This window comes from Ixodes scapularis, unplaced genomic scaffold (assembly GCF_016920785.2).
Source record: "Ixodes scapularis isolate PalLabHiFi unplaced genomic scaffold, ASM1692078v2 PGA_scaffold1__304_contigs__length_218370807, whole genome shotgun sequence".
NCBI lineage: Eukaryota > Metazoa > Arthropoda > Arachnida > Ixodida > Ixodidae > Ixodes > Ixodes scapularis.
In genome coordinates, this window is record NW_024609846.1 from 158546115 (window position 1) to 158567610 (window position 21496).

The following is a 21496-nucleotide window of genomic DNA, read 5'->3' on the forward strand; positions in this document are numbered from 1 at the left end:
CCAGCGTTGCTGCACTATCTGCATTGTCACGTTATTCAAATTTGACTTGCCGGAGTAACTCTAGGGTTGCCGATTTAGTATTGTTGTCACATGATAAACGAGTTTCAGTACCTATCAATCACTCAAGTGAACATGAGAAATGACATTCGGAATCAGCATTGGTCATGTGGTCGTCAACGACCAAGCATCCGCAGAACTGTTTCTGTTTGCACATGCACGTCTGTTGAACTCCGTGCACAGCAAGGAGAGTCAAGTAGCAGAGATGATGACGGCAACGTAATTAATGACGAGCAACCACTGAAGACTGCTGAAGCACTGCATGCCCTCGACGTGCTGTGGCGCATAGCGAGCTCGATCAAGATGAGCAACGACACGTGTGCATGTTTTTACACGTTCCAAAGTATCTCCTGGGAGGCATTGAAAAAAAAAAAGACTCGGAAGAACATTATTGACATTTTTTGGCTGGGAGTGTGGCCAATAAATTGCAAGTAGCTCCCCCTTCGCTTTCATGTACTTTCATGTAAAAGTACATGAAAGTACATGTGAACCACGAGATTCGTATTATCGGGATTCTGCTATAACTGCTTTTGGTTAATGTGATAAATAAATTCTTTTTTTTTTCTTAAATAATAATGAAAAAAAAGAAAAGAAAGACCTTGCTATGTTACAGTTAGGTAGTACAATGTTAACACAGAGACGAGCAGTATCCACTAGCAAATTTTATTAACGCTGTCCCAAATACTTTTGGTGCTGGAATTTATCCAGCAAAGCTCGGATAGGTTCCAGTTCTTACCTCTTGTACATGCGGTCCAGGATGTCCGACTCTGTGAAGGCAGAGCCCTGCCCAGAGCTGATGACGAAGTTGTCGTTGATAACGCTGCACTCCTTCCTTAGAAATGAGCTGTCAGGCTTTTTTGGTGAAGTTTCTTCGAGCTGAACAAGCTCGGGTGGTGATGAACACGGGGTTTTGAAGTCTCCACGGTAAAATGAAAACATGCCAAACTTATGAGGATACTAGAATACAACCTGTTTACAAGATCATGTTTAACTTTACAATAACAAATTGAGAAAGTTTACATTTTGAAGATAATACAGCCAAATCGCGTTAATTCCAACTTGAGGGGGACCGAAAATTTGTTTGAATAAAGCAAAGTTTGAATTACCGGGAGTTTCCTCCCATAGAGACACATAGGATGGGACCTGCATGTTAGTTTGAATTATCCATAAGTTTGAATTAAGAGAGTTTGAATTAACGAGATTTGACTGTATACAGCAATTCCTGGATACATGCTAAAGCATTCTAAACATTTACATTTTGTTATCCCGAAAATATAGATGCATACATGTTGTACCTGTTAAAAGAATTGTGACCTTAAAAAAAACTAAAAAGAAGGATCCAATGGTGGATTCTTTGGGAATGTGTTAGCACGACCCTTGGGAAATGCCACACATGTCCCCCTATGGGAAATGCTAATGCAGACCCCTTCACTTTTCTGTTTTGGCTTTCTCTTTTGCTGCCACTTTTTGGCCTCGTTACAGGGTCAGTGTTAGCGTTTCCCAAGGGGGGATGAGTGTGGCGTTTCCCAAGGGTCATGCTAACACATTCCCCAAGGATCCACCAATGGATCTTTCTTTACTCTTTTCTGGCGAAGCGGATTCGCGGAGCCCGCTTCGCCCCAAACTCTGTCGCACGGGACTCGCGTCGGCTCAAGGCTTCTTGCCCCACATTTCGGCCATCCGAGCTCGGCGCTGCTTCCGCTCCTCTATCTTGTTCGCTCGCCTAGCACGCTTAGTAGCAGCAGCATTCGCTGCCTGATGCTGCTTTCGCTGTTCACCGGTTTCCCGCGCACGCATTGGTTTCCACTCCGCGACGTCGCCTCCCCCTCGCCTTTGCCCTTCACTGCTCTTCTCCTCCCTACGTGGAGTGCTTCCCTTTCCACTGTTTTGTCTGCAGACGGAGGGCATCGATTCTTCCCTGTCGTGTGGCTACTAACGCATTAAAATTAAAACGCAGCACCCCAACCATTATGCAAATGCACCAGACTAGCCCAGGGCCTCCCATGTTCCACCACAGTAGGATATCAAAATTTGTTTTTTCAAACGCAGGGTATTAAAAATATTGGAACATTACGAAGTTCTACCATGATATCGCGAGAGATAACCCACCTTAAATTGAAAGCAAATCAGGAGAAACTAAGAAGTAGGCTAACTTTCGGTGTGTGATAAAAAAAAAAAAGAAAGTGGAATGTTAGTTTTAGATTTTGTGACCTGTGAATGTTGTGATTGCAGGGAGGAGCAGTGCACCCAGGACGACGGTCCTTCCCAGTCAGCAACGTCCACGTATCTCCCGCCGGGGCTGAGTAACACCATTTCTACCGGGGTCGCCATTGACTGGGGGCCTTTAATTACTAGAAGTGGGCTGCCTTTCGGTGCTTTTGAAAGAATAGCAAATCAAGTCAAAAATAGGGGTGGGTTACCCTTCGGGGGATGGGGCATCTCTCGGGATATTACGGTAGTCGTATATAAAATTTAGATGTTACCGATTTTTTCAAGTCTTGTTAATTTATTTTTAGTAATATGCAGACATAAAAATTCACTTGGCTTTAGGGGAAGTCATTTTATTAGAAACAACTTTTTTTGCTGAGGAAGAGCCTTAACTATTCCGTTTGCATATTTCATCCAGAAAAATATTTATATACCAATAGCTGATCTAATATTGAAACCTCATTTACATGCAATTATTTATGTATTAGGTGAGAAAAAAAATGAAAGCCGCTTACAACTCCCTGTAACGCCGAATTAGAGCGCAGCTCTTGAGGAGGAGGAGGGAAGGGCACTGGGGGTGGGTTAAACTAACCAGGGGGGGGTCACGTTACCTTGGGGGTCACGTGACCCCCAATGCCGATGATGTCATCACTGACGTCACTGATGACGTCATCAGTGACGATGACGATGCGGGTACCGATGACGTCATTAGTGACGTCACTGATGACTTCACCAGTGATGATGACGATGACGATGCGAATGTCGGTGACGTCATCAGTGACGTCGCTGATGACGTCATCAGTGATGATGACGATGCGGATGCCGGTGACGACATCAGTGACGTCACTGATGACGTCATCAGTGATGATGACGATGACAATGCGGATGTTGGTGACGTCATCAGTGATGATGACGATGACGATGTGGATGCCGGTGACGTCATCAGTGATGATGACGATGACGATGTGGATGCCGGTGACGTCATCAGTGATGATGACGATGACGATGTGGATGCCGGTGACGTCATCAGTGATGATGACGATGACGATGCGGATGCCGGTGACGTCATCAGTGATGATGACGATGACGATGTGGATGCCGGTGACGTCATCAGTGATGATGACGATGACGATGTGGATGCCGGTGACGTCATCAGTGATGATGACGATGACGATGCGGATGCCGGTGACGTCATCAGTGATGACGATGACGATGTGGATGCCGGTGACGTCATCAGTGATGATGACGATGACGATGTGGATGCCGGTGACGTCATCAGTGATGATGACGATGACGATGTGGATGCCGGTGACGTCATCAGTGACGATGACGTCATCACCGCGCGAGCCCCCACCAAGGTCACGTGACCTCGTGGGGGGTCACGTGACCTCGAGGAGGGGGCCACGTGACCTCAGGGGAGTCACGTGACTTCGGGGGGTCACGTGACCCCCCACGAGGTCACGTGACCTTGGTGGGGGCTCGCGCGGTGCATTATGGGACATTTCCCATGATGCACCGCGCGGTTACGCCGACGCCGACGGCGACGGCGACGCCCCTCAAGCCGGAAACGGGCCCCTAAGAGCTGCGCTCTAAAACTTGTTATGAAGCCTAATTATCAGGGTCTAGGGAAAATGCGCCCCAAACCATCCAAACTATGCATGCTCCCATGTCATTTTTTAAAGATGCTCAAAAATAGTATAAAACCTCTTTGACTGAGAAGCTTATATGTTCAATTATTGCCTGAAGTATAATAAATGGATAAAAAAAAAGGCCTCAAAATAACTGGAAATTGAAGGCTGTTGAGGAAGTGTTAGGAACCAGGTGCAGAAACAAGTTATGTTCAGAATATGGTGGCCCTACAGTCAACAAATAAAAATTAATGCCTAATACATATTTAATACATAAGAAAAAAAATTTCTTGAGGTATCTACAGGATCAGTCTCAATAACAAGTTACAATCACACAGGAGTGTTTTAATTAGCTGAGATTGTATTATCAATGACAGAGTCGAATTTCAAGCGATCAGCATTGAATCTAAAGATGAATCAAGGGAAACCTTGAACGAAAGGGTATGAAGTGATAAGCTTAAAGGGAAACTGAAGCGGTTCTCTATTTGAGAAAAAACATTTCAATGGCCTTCATTCTACCTTCAGGATCAGGAATATCAAGATTATTTTTCAATTTGGTGCACGGAGGCTTCAGAAATTAATTTTTAAAGTACCGCCGAAGCCCCTCCTTCCCGGGGCGTGACGTCACACTAGGAGCGTTTGGAATATCTGCTCTCGCGCATCTTCAGCGCCTGTCAAAGCTATGCACGCGCACTCTTGCTATTTTCAGAAAGGTCAGAAAGAGACGTCACGACTGGTGTCAGTGCGGGGAAATATATCTGGCAAGCTTGCCGTTGCACGCGCTGAACACACGAGCGACACGCGCTTGGCGGCCCGAAGATCCTAGTATGACGTCACGACTGGTCGAATGTTTTTTCGCTTTTTCTCGCTTTTAGTTGCATCTTCAGGGAAAACAAAAGTGATATTCAGATTCACGGGATAAAAATACGCCAGAATTCACCTCTAACTCGTTTTTTTCAAGAAGTGTTTCAGCTTCCCTTTAAATTACATTTTTGCGTGGGTACTAGGAAGATGAAATTAAGTTCATATTATTGATGTCCTTTACCATAATGCTTACATTTGAAGACATCCAGATTGCAAGCTTTAATCTTTTTGACGTTATATTTTGTGTGATATTAGACGTGCAGATCCCACTAAACATTTTCTGTAAAAAAATTAATTTATTAATAAATATGCATGATGTCCCAGTGATAAGTAATTATGCCCAAGTAACTATTTAATGCAATAGACATATGCTGCAAGATGAGTAAGTGTCATGGAACTCCAGTACTTTGAACAAATACAAGTTTTGCACTCTATTAATGTTGTAAGAGTGAATATACCCAAGGCACGAAGACCCCAAGCAGCTCCGAAGGGAGGACAACTCACCTTCATCATCAGAGATGTCTTCCATCTTGTCAGGAGGTGTTTTATGAAGCATTGCAGAGTTTGAGAACTGCACGTGTCCCAGGTCTATGAGAACCTGCATTTCGCCACAATTTTTAAACGAGCTCGCTAGGAGCTTCAAAGGGATCAAACTATACACAGGGTGCCAGAAACTTTTATTTTTTTTCTCAGCCGTTGTAAAAGTGGTCTTATGTGCCACATCCATGAATAATGTGACTTTACTCATGGATGGTACAACTAGGTATAACAGCATGTAACCTAACTATAGTTCACTCATAGCAATTCACTCATTATACCCTTTCACCATCATTTGAATTAAAAATAAACAAACACACCCTCCAGGATTGTAATGGTTGCAGCTAAAAGCTGTCACTTGTTTTTTCTTAATGAAAAAGGAACAAAAAACAGCAAGCTAAATATAAACACAATATAAAATCAGCAAAAATAAATTACAGTGATGATAGAAGACACACAAGCAGTATAAAAGTAAGAAAGATGCAAACTTTTATAAGGCGATCTTAGGAAAACCCTTTAATTGTAGCACCAGCTTCAAATCAATCTGTCATGCCGAAATATCAAAACCTTATTTGAGAAGACACTGCCATTCAAAAATGCCCAGAAAGGTGAGCGCAAGAGACCGGTATAAGGTGGTGGAAGTCCTTACCACAGTGGAAGAGCCTTCTGAGAAGCTCTCCGGAACAATGATTTGTGGAGCACAGATGTCCATTTGGACGTCCCACCGAGCAATCTGAAGCTGCAACCAAACCAAAAGTACAAACAATCTACAAAAAAACTCTCAATAAATCGAAATCGCCTTCTGCAAATTTCCGGCTAATTCGAAGTATGGGTGCTGTCCCAGTGACTGCAAGTATGATGCTACGAAAATTCACAACAGTGTGCGAGGAAGTGACAGCGATAGCTCTAATTACACGTGGTAACACTCACTCTTATGTATATGCACTCTTCATTTACTCAATCACACACAACGCGCCCTTGTGGTCACTGAAGTATCTAGGAAAGGTAACACAACGCACATGCGAGTCAACGCCTCTGCCCAAAACCAAATTGAAACAAGTGCCGTTACGAGTAGCGGGTTTCTCAACATTTGACAGTACACGCAAATCTAGTTCTATGGCGTGAAATGAGTAGCGGCGTCCCCTGCCAATCGCAGAAGTAGAAGACACTACCACCCGGTGCACCTTGCCTGGCGTTACGGGGCAATAAACATGCCAGTGAACGTGACACGATGTTTTCTGCATGGCACCTTGCCAACGCCAGAAATGCAGCTGGGAAGTCCCTATAACAACTATCGCCGTAAAAATTGTGCATTCATTTAAAGGCTACATTCTTGGACTTCATTAATTATGTGTTTTCCGTTTGCATGTCCCAAAATTATAGGCCTACAGAATGCCTTAAGGTACCGTCCCTGCAATGCGGTTCAAAGTGCAAGGAAGGCAAGGAAGGGAGGAGTCGCTCACACTGCTCTCCTTCCCCTCGAGCATCAGGTCCCAGCGATGGCGGAGTTCGTCTTTGGTGTGCTTCTTGAACATCTCGTAGCGGGAGCGTGCAGCCGCAGAGAGGTTCAGGGCCTCCCCTGACCGGGGACTGCCCTCGTAGTTCCACAGTGTCAGGAACCGCTTCACCGTCCGGATGGTCGAAGGGTTGTACACCACGTCCAGGGACTGGGTGTTAACCACCAGGCTGCAACCGGCAGTAGATGTTCAAATGACCCATTTACTCGGGTGCATGATGCATTTACAAAGATCAGAAAGCAACCCCGATGCTAAGGTAGCCCTAAAATAGAAGTAGACATCTCAAGCTAATAACAATCATGCATTGCAGCAAGTAACAAAAAGAAAGGACAAACAGTTACAAGCTCCTAGCCAGCAACATGGAATAATCCCTCGCTATAATGAAGTCCACAAGACGACAGAATTCAATAGAAGCGATAGAGCAAAAAAGAAAAACAGCGCCATCAGCCTTGAAGGTTATTGGGAACACTGCGGAACACTCTGACCGTGTATTTCACTGTCTCTTCTCATGAGTGTTGCTCGCTGATCATTTTGTTGCAGTCGTTTTGTTCTCCTTTTGTCACCCCCATGGCACCGTGTGAGCAAGTGTCAAGTCTATTAGCGCAATCGTTGGAAGGGTTCTATATTTGCAAAATGCGTGATTGGTGCAATGAAAATTTGGTACATTGCTTACCTCAAATCTCCGCTTATCTCAAATCTTTTCCCCAGTTTTTACGACTTCGAGTTAACGAGGGTTTACAGGAAACGTGGTCATTACCTGTGGTCTGCACTGGACCCAAGTGGATTCCTCTCGTACGTCAGCTCAAACAGAGGTGTGGAGGGGCAGTCTACTTTGTCCCCAAGGGGCAGTGGAATGCCGAAGGGGGAACTTGATGTCGAGAAGGGCAGGAACTTGAAGATGGAAGACTGTGGCTTGGTCCCATCGCCCACGCTGACCTTGGGGAAGACATGCAACGATTCCTGCATAGAAGTAGCCCACGCACACTCAAGTTTGTCCCTAAATAGTAGGGATAAGCGAAGATTCAGTTGTTACGAATAGCCCATCGAATTCTGTTCTATTCGGCATTCGCTTTCAATCGAATTCAAGTACATTCGACAATATTGAATTATTCAACCTTTCCGAATACTCTGGCTTGGATTTCCAGCCAGGTGGCGCAGGCTTCAGACCCTTTCGACCATTTCGTGCCCTGACCTCAGTACGTTCAATCATCTCGTGCCCCTGACCTCAGTACACTTGAAAATTATAATTACAGTACTTCTAATACCGAATAAGGGCAAATATAAAACTATAGTTTAAACATATCTAATGGTATTTGTTGCTTAGACTATTCAAACTATTCGATTCGAAATTATTCGGCCAAAATCACTTTTCGCTTCAAATTCGATTCGGACCCAAAATCCTCTATTCGCCCATACATATACAAGAATCTTAGAGATTTTCGCACGTCCAGTGACAAGTTGCGCCTTCGAGTTTCAATGAAAACACACACTATCAAATGATAAACAAAGAAACAGCATAATCCCTTCCGATTTCGTTGCATGTAGCCTGCCCAAGACCTCACCAAAGAGCCCAGGCTTGCAGGTAAAAGTTTCTACGTCGAATCTTCACATTTGAATCCGCAATAAACTTTCTTCGCCCGACTCGCGCAACCAATCTAGCAAACTCACTTTCTCTCATGAAAAAAGCACTTCAAACTTTGTCAGGTCAGACTGCTGACAACATAAAGTTGATATACTAACATGAAGAGAAACTAAAGGTTGGGGAGATGAGAGCGCACGGGGACATCTCAGTGCTTCGACGTCCCTCCTGCACGCTCTCCTCTCCTCCTCTTCCTCAGTTTCTATCTGTACAACCTAAAGAAAAAAGACCAGTCTTCCCATGCATTTTGGTCACCATGAACTGCGGAGCATACATGCAGACGTCGGGGGACCCAGTGGGCCCATATTGCCGGTGACGGTTTAATACTTGCAGAGAAGCAACAGAAACATCACTAGCAAGGTCTGTGCCTACCCTAACAGGGGTGGAACTTATGAAATGTACTTGGGAGCAGCCACGGGAGCAGCTGACACAGCTACTTTGGAGCAGGTTGGGAGCAGCTAAAACTACATTCTGGAGCAGGCTAGGAGCAGCTCAAATCAGTTTTCATTGCACTTCAGCTTGTGTCTTAGACAAGCACGGGAGGCATTTCAATTGTGCTTAACAGCACAGATGTGGTTAGGAACCTAGGTAGATGGGATAACAGTGCAACATATGCAAAAACTTGAAACTTTGTGAGCCTTAATGAGAACCCAAAAGCAAGTACCACATGTTTCTGAAGATAGTGTCCTTGACATTTTCTGAGTGGCTTTAAGCTGCTCAAAATGCAAACCAGCACTGCTTATAGCACAACCCACACGTGCTGGACATACTAATTACATGCGCAAACTAAGTGACGTGCATAAGCAACGGATGTGCAGTTGCGCGGAGGAACAGGGCAACAAATTTCTAGTTTTTCCTTTTGAACAACTCAATATCGAAGCACTGCAGACTACGATTAACGGAGTTATCGTACTCTAAGCGATAAGCAGGAGTAAGGCTAAAGTACGCCGAATAGATCTACCCCTCGCGTGAGAGTTGCCGGCCGGCAAGTTTCGGATCGGACAGCGTTTCAGTTCTATCAAATCACGATTTATCTTCCAGGAATGTGGTTCCAACTTCTAACGATGAAGTCCTAAAAGGAATCTTTTGCTAATTTGTTCTCAACTGGCTGACGTCAGATCCAGGGCCACAGAGCCTCAGGTAATCTTGCGCTTAACGACTCGACCTCACCTCGGCCGACTTGCTTAGCAGCTTACAGTTGAAGGATAACAATCCAGTCGCAGGTGGTCTAGCGCTTAGAATCCGACCCCCGAGTTTTTTCACACGCTTTCGACTCGAGATACACCAGGAAAATAAACAGAACAAAGGATTGCAAGGCCGACCAAGCTAAACGCGCTCATTGTTGTCAATTGAGTCGATAAAAAATGAAACCAAGACAAAATACAATTTTTTCTGGCGCACGTTGTGCGATTTGGAGCATAATGACGCGAGGTATTGGCTGTGGCGCAGTTTCCGCGAAATGGCGCAGGATGGCGCAGACAAATGCGCCTGGAGCAAAATGGCGCAAATGGCGCAGCCGTTCCACCCCTGCGTAATATACCGGGCAAGTGCCCACTCAAAACTTAGAGATAATCGCGAAAAAATGGGGGATGGGTGCTTGTCTGGTTATCAATTTTACTGTTCATATTTTCTCAGATCTCACAAATTTGGGAACGGGCGCTTAGTGTGGACTGGGCGGATGCAAGGTATTCTCTGGTAATTATTTCTTGGTTTTATCTTGCACGAAAATGCTGGCACTGAGCATTCTTTAAAAAAAAATGCAGTCTACAAGTGCTGGAACCACTTCAACTCATCACGACAAAACGAACATAGCCTAACTTTCTGTCCACTTTCTTTCTCCACTTTTCTTTCACTCTCTCATTCTATCTCTCAAGACCACCGATGCCGGCGCTTACGATTCCCTGCGTTCTGCTCCTGCCTTTGCCCTGCTGGATTTCCCTTTTTGCTTCCCCCCTCAAAGAATGACACGACGCGCTGGTTCGACAACGCAGTCTTTTGTTGGCTTTCGTCGCCACGCGCCGCAACCGAAAGACCACTCCACAACGTGACATCCCAACTCCACGCACACCTCCCGCCGTAAGAAATTTAAATTTGTCAAAAAGTTCTTGGGTTTTCTTCTTGGGTTTCCACCCCCCTCAATTTTTTTTACAATCATTCTTCAGTTTTGGGGTTTGTGGTTGATAACCTTGGAACCACGAACTGACCTCGAGATATGCAGTTGGAGCTTCCCACGCAGAGACTATCTTTTTTATTCGTAAATTAAAGCAAGGTTCGTTCTTTTATCTCAGTCCCTTTTTTATCCACGAACGTTCTCCTCTGAACTCAGGGTTTGGGGTCGCGACATTCTGGAGGAATGAGCAGTCGCTACATTGACCTTGCAATCTGCGGTTGGGGCTTGCGGGGAGAGATGAACTTGCTTGTATTTTGCGAACAAAGCAAGCTCGGCGTTTTCATATAAGATTAAACAACCATGTCCAGTGACCATTTTTAATTTTGATGGAAAAAAAAAAATTTTACTATAGTCAGTTACAGGTTAAGAAGGTAGTGGCAAATGCCCCTCAAAGGGAATCAGATACCCCTCCGCCACCTCCGCATCCAATAGCGTCCCACCGTTTCCGTGACGTCACGGCCAACACGCGAGGAGGGTCTTGCCTTTCTGTACATATTTGCTTTATCTTTCGACTTTGACTTAGCATTGTGGAAGACACGAGAGGGAGATTAGAGTTCTCCCCCACCGACGGAAACAAATACGACTTTCGGGGATTAGCTTCCCCCCCGATGGATACAAAGGCTGCTTTCAGGGGCTCGGTTCCCTCTCCGATGAATACAAAGGTCGCTTTCTTAAAAAGTGGGATCGGAGACAACTGGGAATTCATTGAAGCGGAACAAGGAGCGTTTCCAGTAGACTCTTCTTTCGACTGCGGAGAGATTTGAAACGGGCGCTTCACGCTTGTGGGAGGAGCTTCTCCTACCTTCTTGACTTGTAACCGACTATAGCTTCATACCCAAAAAAATTAAACCAATCCTTGCTAACAAAAAAAAAAAAAAAATCTCTTTGAAAAAAATTTGTAAACACCCTCTCAGTCACGTGCGCGTTTTGCGTATCGCGCAATGTTGACAATTCGGGCGGCTTTCCCTGAAAAACTGTTCTGGCTGCGGGTCTAGAAATATTCACTGACGAATTAGGCATAGGAAGGATTGACAAAAAATATTAATCACCGAGTATTAGGGTCGTTATTTTAAGAAAAAAAAATCGCAAACACGGCACATTGCGCACTAACGCCCTGGATTAAAGATTTGTTTTCTCCATAACTATAAAAGCTAAGGTCTTCAAACTTTGCCACTGTGTTGCCCTGTATATAGTTCATCTTCGCATGAAATATTGTTGTCCTGGTTAGCGGGAGAAATTTACAAGAATTGCTCAGACAGGGGCCTTTAACTAAATATGCATTATTTTGAAAATCATTTAAAAAAAAAAGGCCATCTTTAATATTCTTTAAACTCTCTGAAATTAATGTTTATAATATGTACTACCAGAGTCTGCAAAAACATAATGCAATATTTGTGTGGCTTCTAAGTTATAAAGCGAGAAATATGGCCAAATTCACGCTCACGCGGTTGCCACATATGGGGCGTGCACATTTTCATTATTATTAAAAAGCGCAAAAATGCTACGGGGTAGCCAGGAAAAGACTAATTGACAGCACAGAGGTGGACGGTAGTTTCAAAGGGGAAAATTCCTGATCCATTTTCGTACAACCGACCCAAAAATGCCCATGGGCCGGAGCGATCGAGGTGCGCCACAAAGTAACATGCTTCGCGGTGCCTGTTTCAACAGCCCGCATTACTGTCGAGACCGGTTATAACAAAGGAAGTTATAACAAAATAGCGGCTATAGCAAAGCGATCACAATTTCCCATTCCCTTTTGAACTTTGTTATAACCAAAGTCGGTTATAACGAAATAGCGGATATAGCGACGTGATTTCCGATTCCCGTTCACTTCGTTATAACCGGTCTCGACAGTACAGCGTCTCCGTCTACGCGACGTAATGAAGCAACCTTTGCAAACAAATCAGCCTACAACCGTGGCGGTAACATGATATAGGAGGTAGGGCGCGGCAGAACCTGAACGTGCGCCGCCTGTGAGCACCAATAGATCCGCCGCCGTGGAGGGCCGCACAACGCGTAAAAAATAAAGATACTTAAAAAAAAAGAATTCCGATCGACTGAAATTGTCTGTAACTTAATTTATCATACAACGGTCTGGAGAATTGTGAAATCCAATTTGGGTATGCTCATGTGACCTACGTAAGTGATGGTGCATCAAGCCACTTTAAGACTAAGTACAAACTACACGAGCTGCAGAGCCACAAGTACAAGTCAATAAGGTGTATTTTTTCCGGAAATTGACATGGCAAGAGTGCCTGTGATTGAATCGGGGGTCGTGTCAAGCACCAGGCAACGTTGTACAACCTCCGACGGCCCACCACGTTGGCGATCAAGTCGGCGTCAGAGATGGTCGCCCCACTGAACACTAAACTGCCGAACGCAAAAATAATCCACCTCCAGAGAGATGACGTCAAAGCGTTCAGGGACATGAAAGCAGATGAGGGGGACTCCGTTCCTGTCGTGAGTGGCATTCAGTTCTGTCACTTGTGGCAGTGTACGAGGTCTGACACTTCGCAAGCACAGCTGTATTAGCAAGAACGGTAGACGCAGAAAAAATATATCTTAAAAAAGTAAAGTCTCCTATGGCTGCGAAAAGCAGATCGAGGTCGCGAGCTTGCGGTGCCACTGAGAAGAAACAAACAGTAATCGCTACAGGCAAAACAGGGAAAAGATGTTCCTCCTCGGAGTGCTAGGAGAGCGCAGTGATCGACTCAGGTCAGCGTCCGGCAGAAAGAAAGCACGTGACAAGCTCCGAATGGTGCGCACAGGATTTTGATTAATTAAACTAGTTTTAATTGTACAACTTTAAACATCTCTTCTTCCTTATCACTATTTAAACCTGGTAGCCAGCAGCCCAGCCTCTCCACAAAGGGTAGGCTCTGAAATTCACTGATCCGAGAAATCTCTATTTAAATTGCTGACTTGTGCTTCAAACTCACCTGCAATCTTTTGTATGAATTCTTATTTTTCACAAACTCCTGTTACAGTGCCTTCTCTTCACAGGCTTCCTACATTTTTTTTACCCCTTGCTTGCCCTTGTTTGAAATCGGCAACGTCCTATCTTCCTCTACTCCCCCGTTATGGCAATTCTGTATATTTAACGCCCTGTAAAATAAAAAAATAAAAATAAAAATATTGCAAAGCATTTTTGAAGGGCCTGCTGGGACAGATTATGAGCCTTGATCTGCGAAAAGTACAAGAAAAATCAAAATGGCCTTCATTTTAAACTGATTTTCCAATTATTGCAAAATCGGTAACCTGTCTACATTTCAGTGTATTTTTTGTTTTTAGAAAGGTTATAATTTTTCAATATTAATGACAATTTATGAGAATATAGAACAGACGCATCCAAATCATGTTAAAAATGTTGAATTTCCAGTCTTTTAAGATCCAGATTCATAAACCTCTGAATTGCTTCGTAATCAATAATACATGATAACCTCCTTTTATTTTATGTACAGTCTCTGCACAAAATATATTAAACCTAAGACGACAACAGTTTTTCTTTTATAAATATCCAAAAGGACGGTTTACGCAAGTCGCAAAAACGTCCGCATATACCGACAGCAACCTTGTGATTTCCTGACTACCCCGTAGCATTTTTACGCTTTTTAATAATAATGAAATTGTGAAGAACGGGTATGTGCACGCCCCATATACGGCCACCGGGTTAGCGTCAATTTGGCCATATTCCTCGCCTTATAACTTAAAAGCCACTTAAATATTGCATTATGTTTTTGCACTCTGTTAGTACATATTATAAAAGTCAATTTCAGAGAGTTTAAAGAATATTAAAGATGGCCTTTTTATTAAAATGATTTTCAAAATAATGCTTTTTTAGTTAAAGGCCCCTGTGTGAGAAATTCTTGTAAATTTCTCCCGCTAACCAGGAAAACAATATTTTACGCAAAGATGAACAATATACAGGGCAACACACTGGCAAAGTTTGAAGACCTTAGCTTTTATAGATATGAAGAAAACAAATCTTTAATCCAGATCGTTATTGCGCAATGTGCCGTGTTCGTGATTTTTTTTCTCAAAATACAGACCCTAATACTCGGTTATCAATACTTTTTGTCAATCCTTCCTATGCCTAATTCGTCAGTGAATATTTCTAGACTCATAGCCAGAACAGGTTTTTGGGGAAAGCTACCCGAACATCGCGCGATACACATAACGGGCACATGACTGAGAGGGTGCTTACAAATTTTTTTTCGCAAAGATGTTTTTTTTTTTGAAAACAAGGTTGTTGTTTTTTTTCTTCTGGACATGAGGCCAGCAAAATATTTTTTTTTTTTTTCATTGAAATTAAAAATGGTCATTGGACATGGTCGTTTGATCTTATCTGAAAACGCCCAGCTTCCCTCTGTTATCTTCTTCGTTTTTTGCACTGTCATGAACGTTCTCCGACCGAAAGGCTTGCAGTCAGATACGAAGTTCGGGGAGGGAGGGTGTTCACACATTTCGCGGCCCGTGGGTTGGGTTTTCGTAGAGATGGGCGATGAAACAGTGTCTTTTAATAAACTCTTCATTTTGCCCTAAAAGTGAAATTTGGAAAACAACGGTATAGTTCTGCGCCAGCCCTTTATCAATGGCCGAGTGTCGCTCGTGTGGCCGGTTATACTTGGCCGCATCGCGGTGTATATGGCCAGTGAATATGTAATATCGTAATATCCTGAGATAGCCCACCTACAATCAAAAGCAAATTGGGAGAAAATAAGAAGTGGGCTAACTTTTGGTGTGCATTTAAGGAAAGTTTAAAAAATTCTGGTTTTAGATTTTGTGACCTGCAAAGCTTGACTGCAGGGAAGGGCTACGAACCAAAGACGACTGTCCTTTCCAGTCAGCAATATTCGCTCCTCTCCCGTCTTGGCTAAGTAACAGCATTTCCGCCGAGGTCACCATTGGCCAGTGTCTTGCAATAACTAAAAAAAAAAAAACCTTTTGGTGTTTTTTTTTTTTTTTTTTTTTTTTTTTTTTTTTGAAGTAGTAAATTGTGCTAAAAAGAGGGGTGGCTTATCTTTCAGCGGTGGGTCATCTCTCGGGATTTTACGGCATGTGGGAAACCTGGTATAACGCCTCGTGCCACTGTCATAGAGTGAATATATAAATCTAGAGGGAAAGGCCCCACTTTCACACCTGAAAAGTTCAAAGAAACCAAATAGGCTGAAGGGGATAGCAGTTCTTTAAAGAGAAATATTTACAAAGAGAAATATTTACAATAAACTCAAGCTAGCGAGACACAGCTGGTCCTTGCTTTCAATGCAGTTGTCTCTTTCGACGGCAAAAACCCCTTGTCTAAGTGTGGCAAGCAAAAGGGGGGTTAATTTGTGTTTTGCGGGAGATTTTTCTGTTAACGGTACAACCGTACGAAATGGTCAAAAAGCGGGTCTCCCGGGTAATATGGGAGACTTGGCAGGTATGCATGCAGCTTGGCCACTTCGAAATGGTGGGGCATAGCTGAAATCCTTGGTGGTCCCAACTGGACCATATTGCTGGCGACGCTTTAGTATACACAAAGAAGAGGCAAAACACCACTTGCAAGCTCTGTACCTAGTTGTTTTCTATCTTTATTTTGTGCACAAACACTGGTGTCGCACGAAGTACAAAAAAGATAAAATATGTTGACAGGCACCCAAACAACTTGACTCGTTGCAGCAAAACAAACAAGCCTAACCTTTTGACCGTTTTGTTTCTCCGCTTTTCTGTCGCCCTCTTTTTATTCTTTCTCTTGGGACCATCGATGTCGGCACTTACGATTTGCCGCATTTTGCTCTCGCCTTCATCCCCCATCCCCCCCCTTCCCCCCCCTTCACCCCCGACCACCACGGTGCCCAGAAGGTTCCCCGACTGACAAGGCACTCACCACACTGTGTGGAGCCAGCACGTAAGGGTACAGCGGGTTATCGGCCGTCCGGTCCAGGAAGTGCAGCGAGCCGAGGCGGGCGGCGAAGAGGAAAGAGCCCAGCCGGGGACGGCTTTCGACGTCCAGGGTGACGTCCGCAAAACGCAGCTCCACCAGCGGCTGCATGGCAGAAGGGTCCTTGGATTCGCCGGCCGGCCTCAGTCCAACCAGGGTGAAGCTGCACTGGCTCAGGGAGAAGCCCACGCGTGCCAGCACCGTGTCCCTCATCAGGAAGGTGTCCCGATCTACGCTGTCCAGCACGTCCAGGATCTCTTCCTCTGCGGCAAGATGTTCTCGTCAAAACTCGAAACGATAGAGGTGCCAATGCAGCTATGGGATGGCAAGATATGTAGGCCCTGTGGGGACTGTTGTCACTTCATGCTGGTGCTCTACAGACACCAGCGTAAGTATGGGCCAGGGGAACCTCGAGGAGCCCCTATCTGCCTTGACATTGGTGTAGTAAGGCAGAACAGGAGCCTACAGGTCTTGTAAACAATAATGCCCATACTAGGGTGTGGTTGGCTCGTAGTTATGCATTGTTAAGTGGCTCAAATCTATTAAAATAGTGCCCAAACTGTAAAGGTACTTTACTGAAGGGCAGGGACGGTCAAGAAAATGTAAGAGCTCAGGAAACTCATAAGGGCGCTCTGGGGAACCCCGGGGTTCCTATAAACCCAGCTTGAGAAACCGTGGTCATAGACCGTTTCAATATTCCCCTTCTGCATGCTGCCACCTTAGTTTACCGGGCTGTGTAATGCGTTTCGAGCATGCGCAGAAGCTCTCGCCTGCAGAATATGACGTGCCGCGCATGCGTCCACAGCCAAGTGACGGAGCGCATTTTTGCGCGGGTGACAATCACCGGAAAGGTGCCTATATGAGCACTAGTTCACCAGCATGATGAACTAGTATAGCACAAATTTGTTTTCTATAACTAAAAACAAGTTTTTAGTTATAAGTATTAAAATTAACTAACAGGTCGGAAGTGCACCGGTTACTAAAGAGTGCGGACGAGTTGAGACCGTTCAAAGCAAATCAAAGTAACCTCCAATTTTCGCCAACTTTCCATCAACTCTTTCTCACCCTCGAAGAAAAGAGGAAATAATGCAAAGGTGCACGAAGGGAATGAGAATAATGATGATATGATGTCATTGTGTCACGTTACATTAGTGTGTCACGTGACATCAGAATGTCATGTGCATAAAAGTGTCATTTGACATCATGGTGTCACATGCCGTCACGGTGTTACATGACGGATACTAATCTTTACTTTTGTGTGTCACTGAAACTTGTTTTGTGTCTTTCTTGCCTTACCGCTCATTCACACTGGAAGCGGATCCGCGTTCGCAAAGCGGTTGCGAACGCAGTTGTATAAAGATCCAGTACAATTGCACGCGCACTCGATGACATCAAGTGCGCGTGACATTGTACTGGATCTTTATACAACCGTGTTCGCAACCACTTTGCGAACGTGGATCCGCTTCCACTGTGAATGAGCGGTAAGGCAAGAAAGACACAAAACAAGTTTCAGTGACACACAAAAGTAAAGATTAGTATCCGTCATGTAACACCGTGACGGCATGTGACACCATGATGTCAAATGACACTCTGATGCACATGACATTCTGATGTCACGTGACACACTAATGTAACGTGACACAATGACATCACAGCTTTACATGATGGTGCCACCTGAAATGCCAAAGAAGCAGCAAAGAAACGATCAATGCAGTGGGGAGAAGGGGACATATAAATGCTATGTGCTTCGAGTGCCTCTGGGATGTACCAAAGAGATGGGCAGTTTTTAATTGCTACTACGCATACACAGCAAAGTCAAAGCGGTTGCACGGCCTACCTATCTGACTAGTTAAGGTCGTGCTGATGGATGACGCGTCGTCAAAGTCTGAGGCATCATCCTCCGCTGCGGCGTCTTTGGAAGTCTCCTCGGCCGTGCCCCCAGAGTACCAGCCGGTCCAGCCGGGAAACCAGTACTGCAGCAGGCCTTGGCCCCGAGAGCCTGGCACCCAGCTAGACTGCTCCCAGGGAGGAACCTTCGTTATTCTCTCCTGACCATACTTAGCCAAGGGTCCTAAGGAACCGAGGGGGACTAGAATGGTTCATAGTATAGCAGAATTACAACTTGAAAGAGGAATGCTTTTCTGTGCCAACTGAAAGCCAACACAAACAGCAAAGCCTACAACGAATTGAAAGTCTACGACAACAATTTGGATTAACGAAACATGTTTCTAATTCCTTTATCCCGGATTCGGGTAGTTTTACCACATGACTAACTTCCATCAGTGTGCCTGCACACTTATAGACTTTTTGTAAAATCTATTGTAAGTTTTGTGATATATACTATGAGATGCCCGCTCCTGCTCAATGTTGGGCAACTTAAACTAATATCTAGAAATAATCGAGAACATGCAGGCGAGCTTGTGAACTTTCAACAGCTTAAAAGCCCAAGACCGAGGAACAAAAATTGAGTTTAAACACCCAATTTTTTTCTAGGTGTAAAATCATTCTCAGCTCAGCTGGTGTAAAACTCAGCTGAGTTTGGGACCTGTCTATGTTTCATTCCCCGTTTTAACGCAAAAGTATCAACTGTCCTAAGGAGCGAGCTGCGCCAAACGGCACCATCCTTTCTCCAAGTGAAGCCAGCTCCCAGCTATGGATTTTGGCCTCGGTCCCATTGGCTGGCACGCTAAAACGATGCTCCCATTGGCCGCTGCGCATCAGTTTCAACAACCGCTCACCCCATGGCGTTGCGTGTCCGTCAGTGCGCCGTTAACACAGAGCGTCCAAGGTAAGTGCGCCGAGAAGAGCGCGCACGCTGACCGGCGACGAAAAGTATGCAGCAGATGAAATAAGGAAGCGGACGAGCGACTTGCATGCTTTCGCATTCACAAGTCATAAGAAGTGCTTAGGTGTACCTCAAGCCTTTTTGTTCCTCGGTCTCAGGTTTTCAAGACGTTCAAACTATATGTGCAAGACAAGCTCACGCTAAGGAAAAGCGGCAAACAACAAATAAGACAAAAGAATTCAAATAATTTAATGGGACACTTTAATAAAAATTTATTCTAACCTAGGAAACAAAAATATTTAACAATGTAGGTCGTCTTATGACCAAAGTTCCTTTTAAATTAAGTCTGCACTCCTGAACAGGAAATGAAGTATCTGCTTTGCTCTGCTGGCACTTTGAACTTCTCCTAGGGAAAGCTCGACAGCTGTTGAAAATCAAACTTTACAAGTGTATAACCTAGAAAACAATTCATTTTTTAAGTTTAGCAAAGCCACAAAAAAAAAAAAATATGGGACAGTTGTTTTACTGTTTAAGCGTAAAGGTCAATTACCTGTTCCCTGCGTACTTTCTGGATGACAAGCTCCCTTAGAGAGAGCAGAGTTTCAAACTCAAGCTGCTGCTCCAAGAAGTTCTTTTCTTTCTGGAATGAACAAAATGTGGGTTCACCAACAAGCAGCTTACAAACTGCCAAGCTCTTCATTAATATTTTAGAAACAAGCTTCAACAAACTGTGGTTTCAGCATAAGTAAGAAACCATGAGGAGCTATTGTCAGCAAGTGCAATGTTGCCTTCTTTACTGCCTTAAAATTACCATATTTTCCAGTTTATAAGTCACACCACCCTAAACGGTAATTTTCTTGAAGAAGCTAGTAAGCTTGCGATAATTCAAACTCGGATAATATAAATAAAGGGCAAACGCCAACCAATCCCTAAAAGAAGGTAGGGTTCCACTGTTTCGATGCTGGCTCGGCACCTTCCTCAGCGGGGCTATTTAAAAGAGAAGCTGCTTCTTTCTTTCCTTCTGCGGTGAATGTAGAGCAGTATCTTCATTTTTTTTATGGCGGTTGGTCTTCAAACCAGGTGCAGTACCTTCGTTTTCTTCAGAGTTGGTTATTTACAAACGAGGATCAGCATCTTTGTTTTCCTCTATATTAGGGGCCTGTTTCTTTGGTGTTTCTTCCAAGTGTCGTAGTCCACTGACGTATGCCGAGGGCAAGGTGACGGTGGATCGGATAATATTTCCTGGTGTGGTCTGTATGCGCCACGATTCAATTAAGAGTTGTTGGCGCCAGTTAGTTTCTACATCCAGGATTCGGGTATTTTTAAAGTCGATGTGGTGGTCATTGTCGTCGCAGTGTTCCACAACAGCGCTACGCTCTCGGTCAAATTTGCGTAAATCATTCGGCGGACCCTTTTCTTGAAATTTTTCGTTTCGTTGACGTATGAGGAGGAACACTCAGCACAGGTAATTTGATACACAACGCCTTGTGCTTTCTCTCTTGGTGGTGGATGGTCTTTCGGACGAGGCATTAGGCACCTAAGTGTCGAAACAGGTTTGTGAGCCACCTGAATACCTCCTTTGGCCAGCGTACGGGCCAGAGTTTCGCTAGGTCCTTTTTAATAAGGTACACAGATACGGATGCTAGGGCAGGACTGCATACTACCATATTTACTCGCGTATAGGTCGACCTGTTTTTCAAAAATCGCCTCATCAAAACTGGGGGGTCGACCAATACGCGAATCCCGGTCCGTTCTCATCGCGCGCGTCGGCACTCAGCTGACTCAGCGACAGCTCGCCTGTACTATCACTCTTTCTTCTAGCGCGTAAAGTCCCTTGATACTTCTTATACAAGTAACGACAACCCATACATATGACAAAGCAGATTCCACTGGAAGCGAATGGCGGCATTCAGTTCAAACCTCTGCTGTGCGCCGCCATTCGCTTCCTAAAACCTGCACCGTCACGCAGTCGGCGCTTCAAAGAATGTCGCTACTTGTAGGAAGGTCTTATCTAGGGACTTTACTAGCGCGGTGCTTGCAGCGCCCCCTACCGGGAACATTAAAGCGGCCCCACGGCAAACAGAAGATGAAAAGACGATGACTACCCAGTCACATGATCCCCACGCTTGGAGCCAGTCACGCAATGCCTCCCGAACGTCGGCGACCGTTCT

The 21496-nt window shown here is 44.6% G+C and overlaps 1 protein-coding gene and 1 long non-coding RNA gene across 4 annotated transcripts in view; both read right to left on the reverse strand.

Moving 5' to 3' along the window:
• The window catches only part of LOC120848601, a 396114-nt gene that overhangs the window by 178030 nt on the left and 196588 nt on the right, over window positions 1-21496 (reverse strand). The window lies entirely within an intron of this gene.
• Window positions 1-21496, reverse strand: part of LOC115332524 (vacuolar protein sorting-associated protein 13D) — a 192001-nt gene that overhangs the window by 148984 nt on the left and 21521 nt on the right. For all 3 annotated transcript variants that reach the window (XM_029994924.4, XM_029994936.4, XM_029994930.4), the window contains exons 12-19: window positions 19876-19965; window positions 18378-18555; window positions 16487-16803; window positions 7569-7771; window positions 6758-6980; window positions 5944-6033; window positions 5262-5355; window positions 794-974 (exon numbers count right to left, since the gene is read on the reverse strand). In XM_029994924.4, the coding sequence (XP_029850784.2) occupies window positions 794-974; window positions 5262-5355; window positions 5944-6033; window positions 6758-6980; window positions 7569-7771; window positions 16487-16803; window positions 18378-18555; window positions 19876-19965 (1376 nt within the window). The remainder of the gene's footprint in view (window positions 1-793; window positions 975-5261; window positions 5356-5943; window positions 6034-6757; window positions 6981-7568; window positions 7772-16486; window positions 16804-18377; window positions 18556-19875; window positions 19966-21496) is intronic.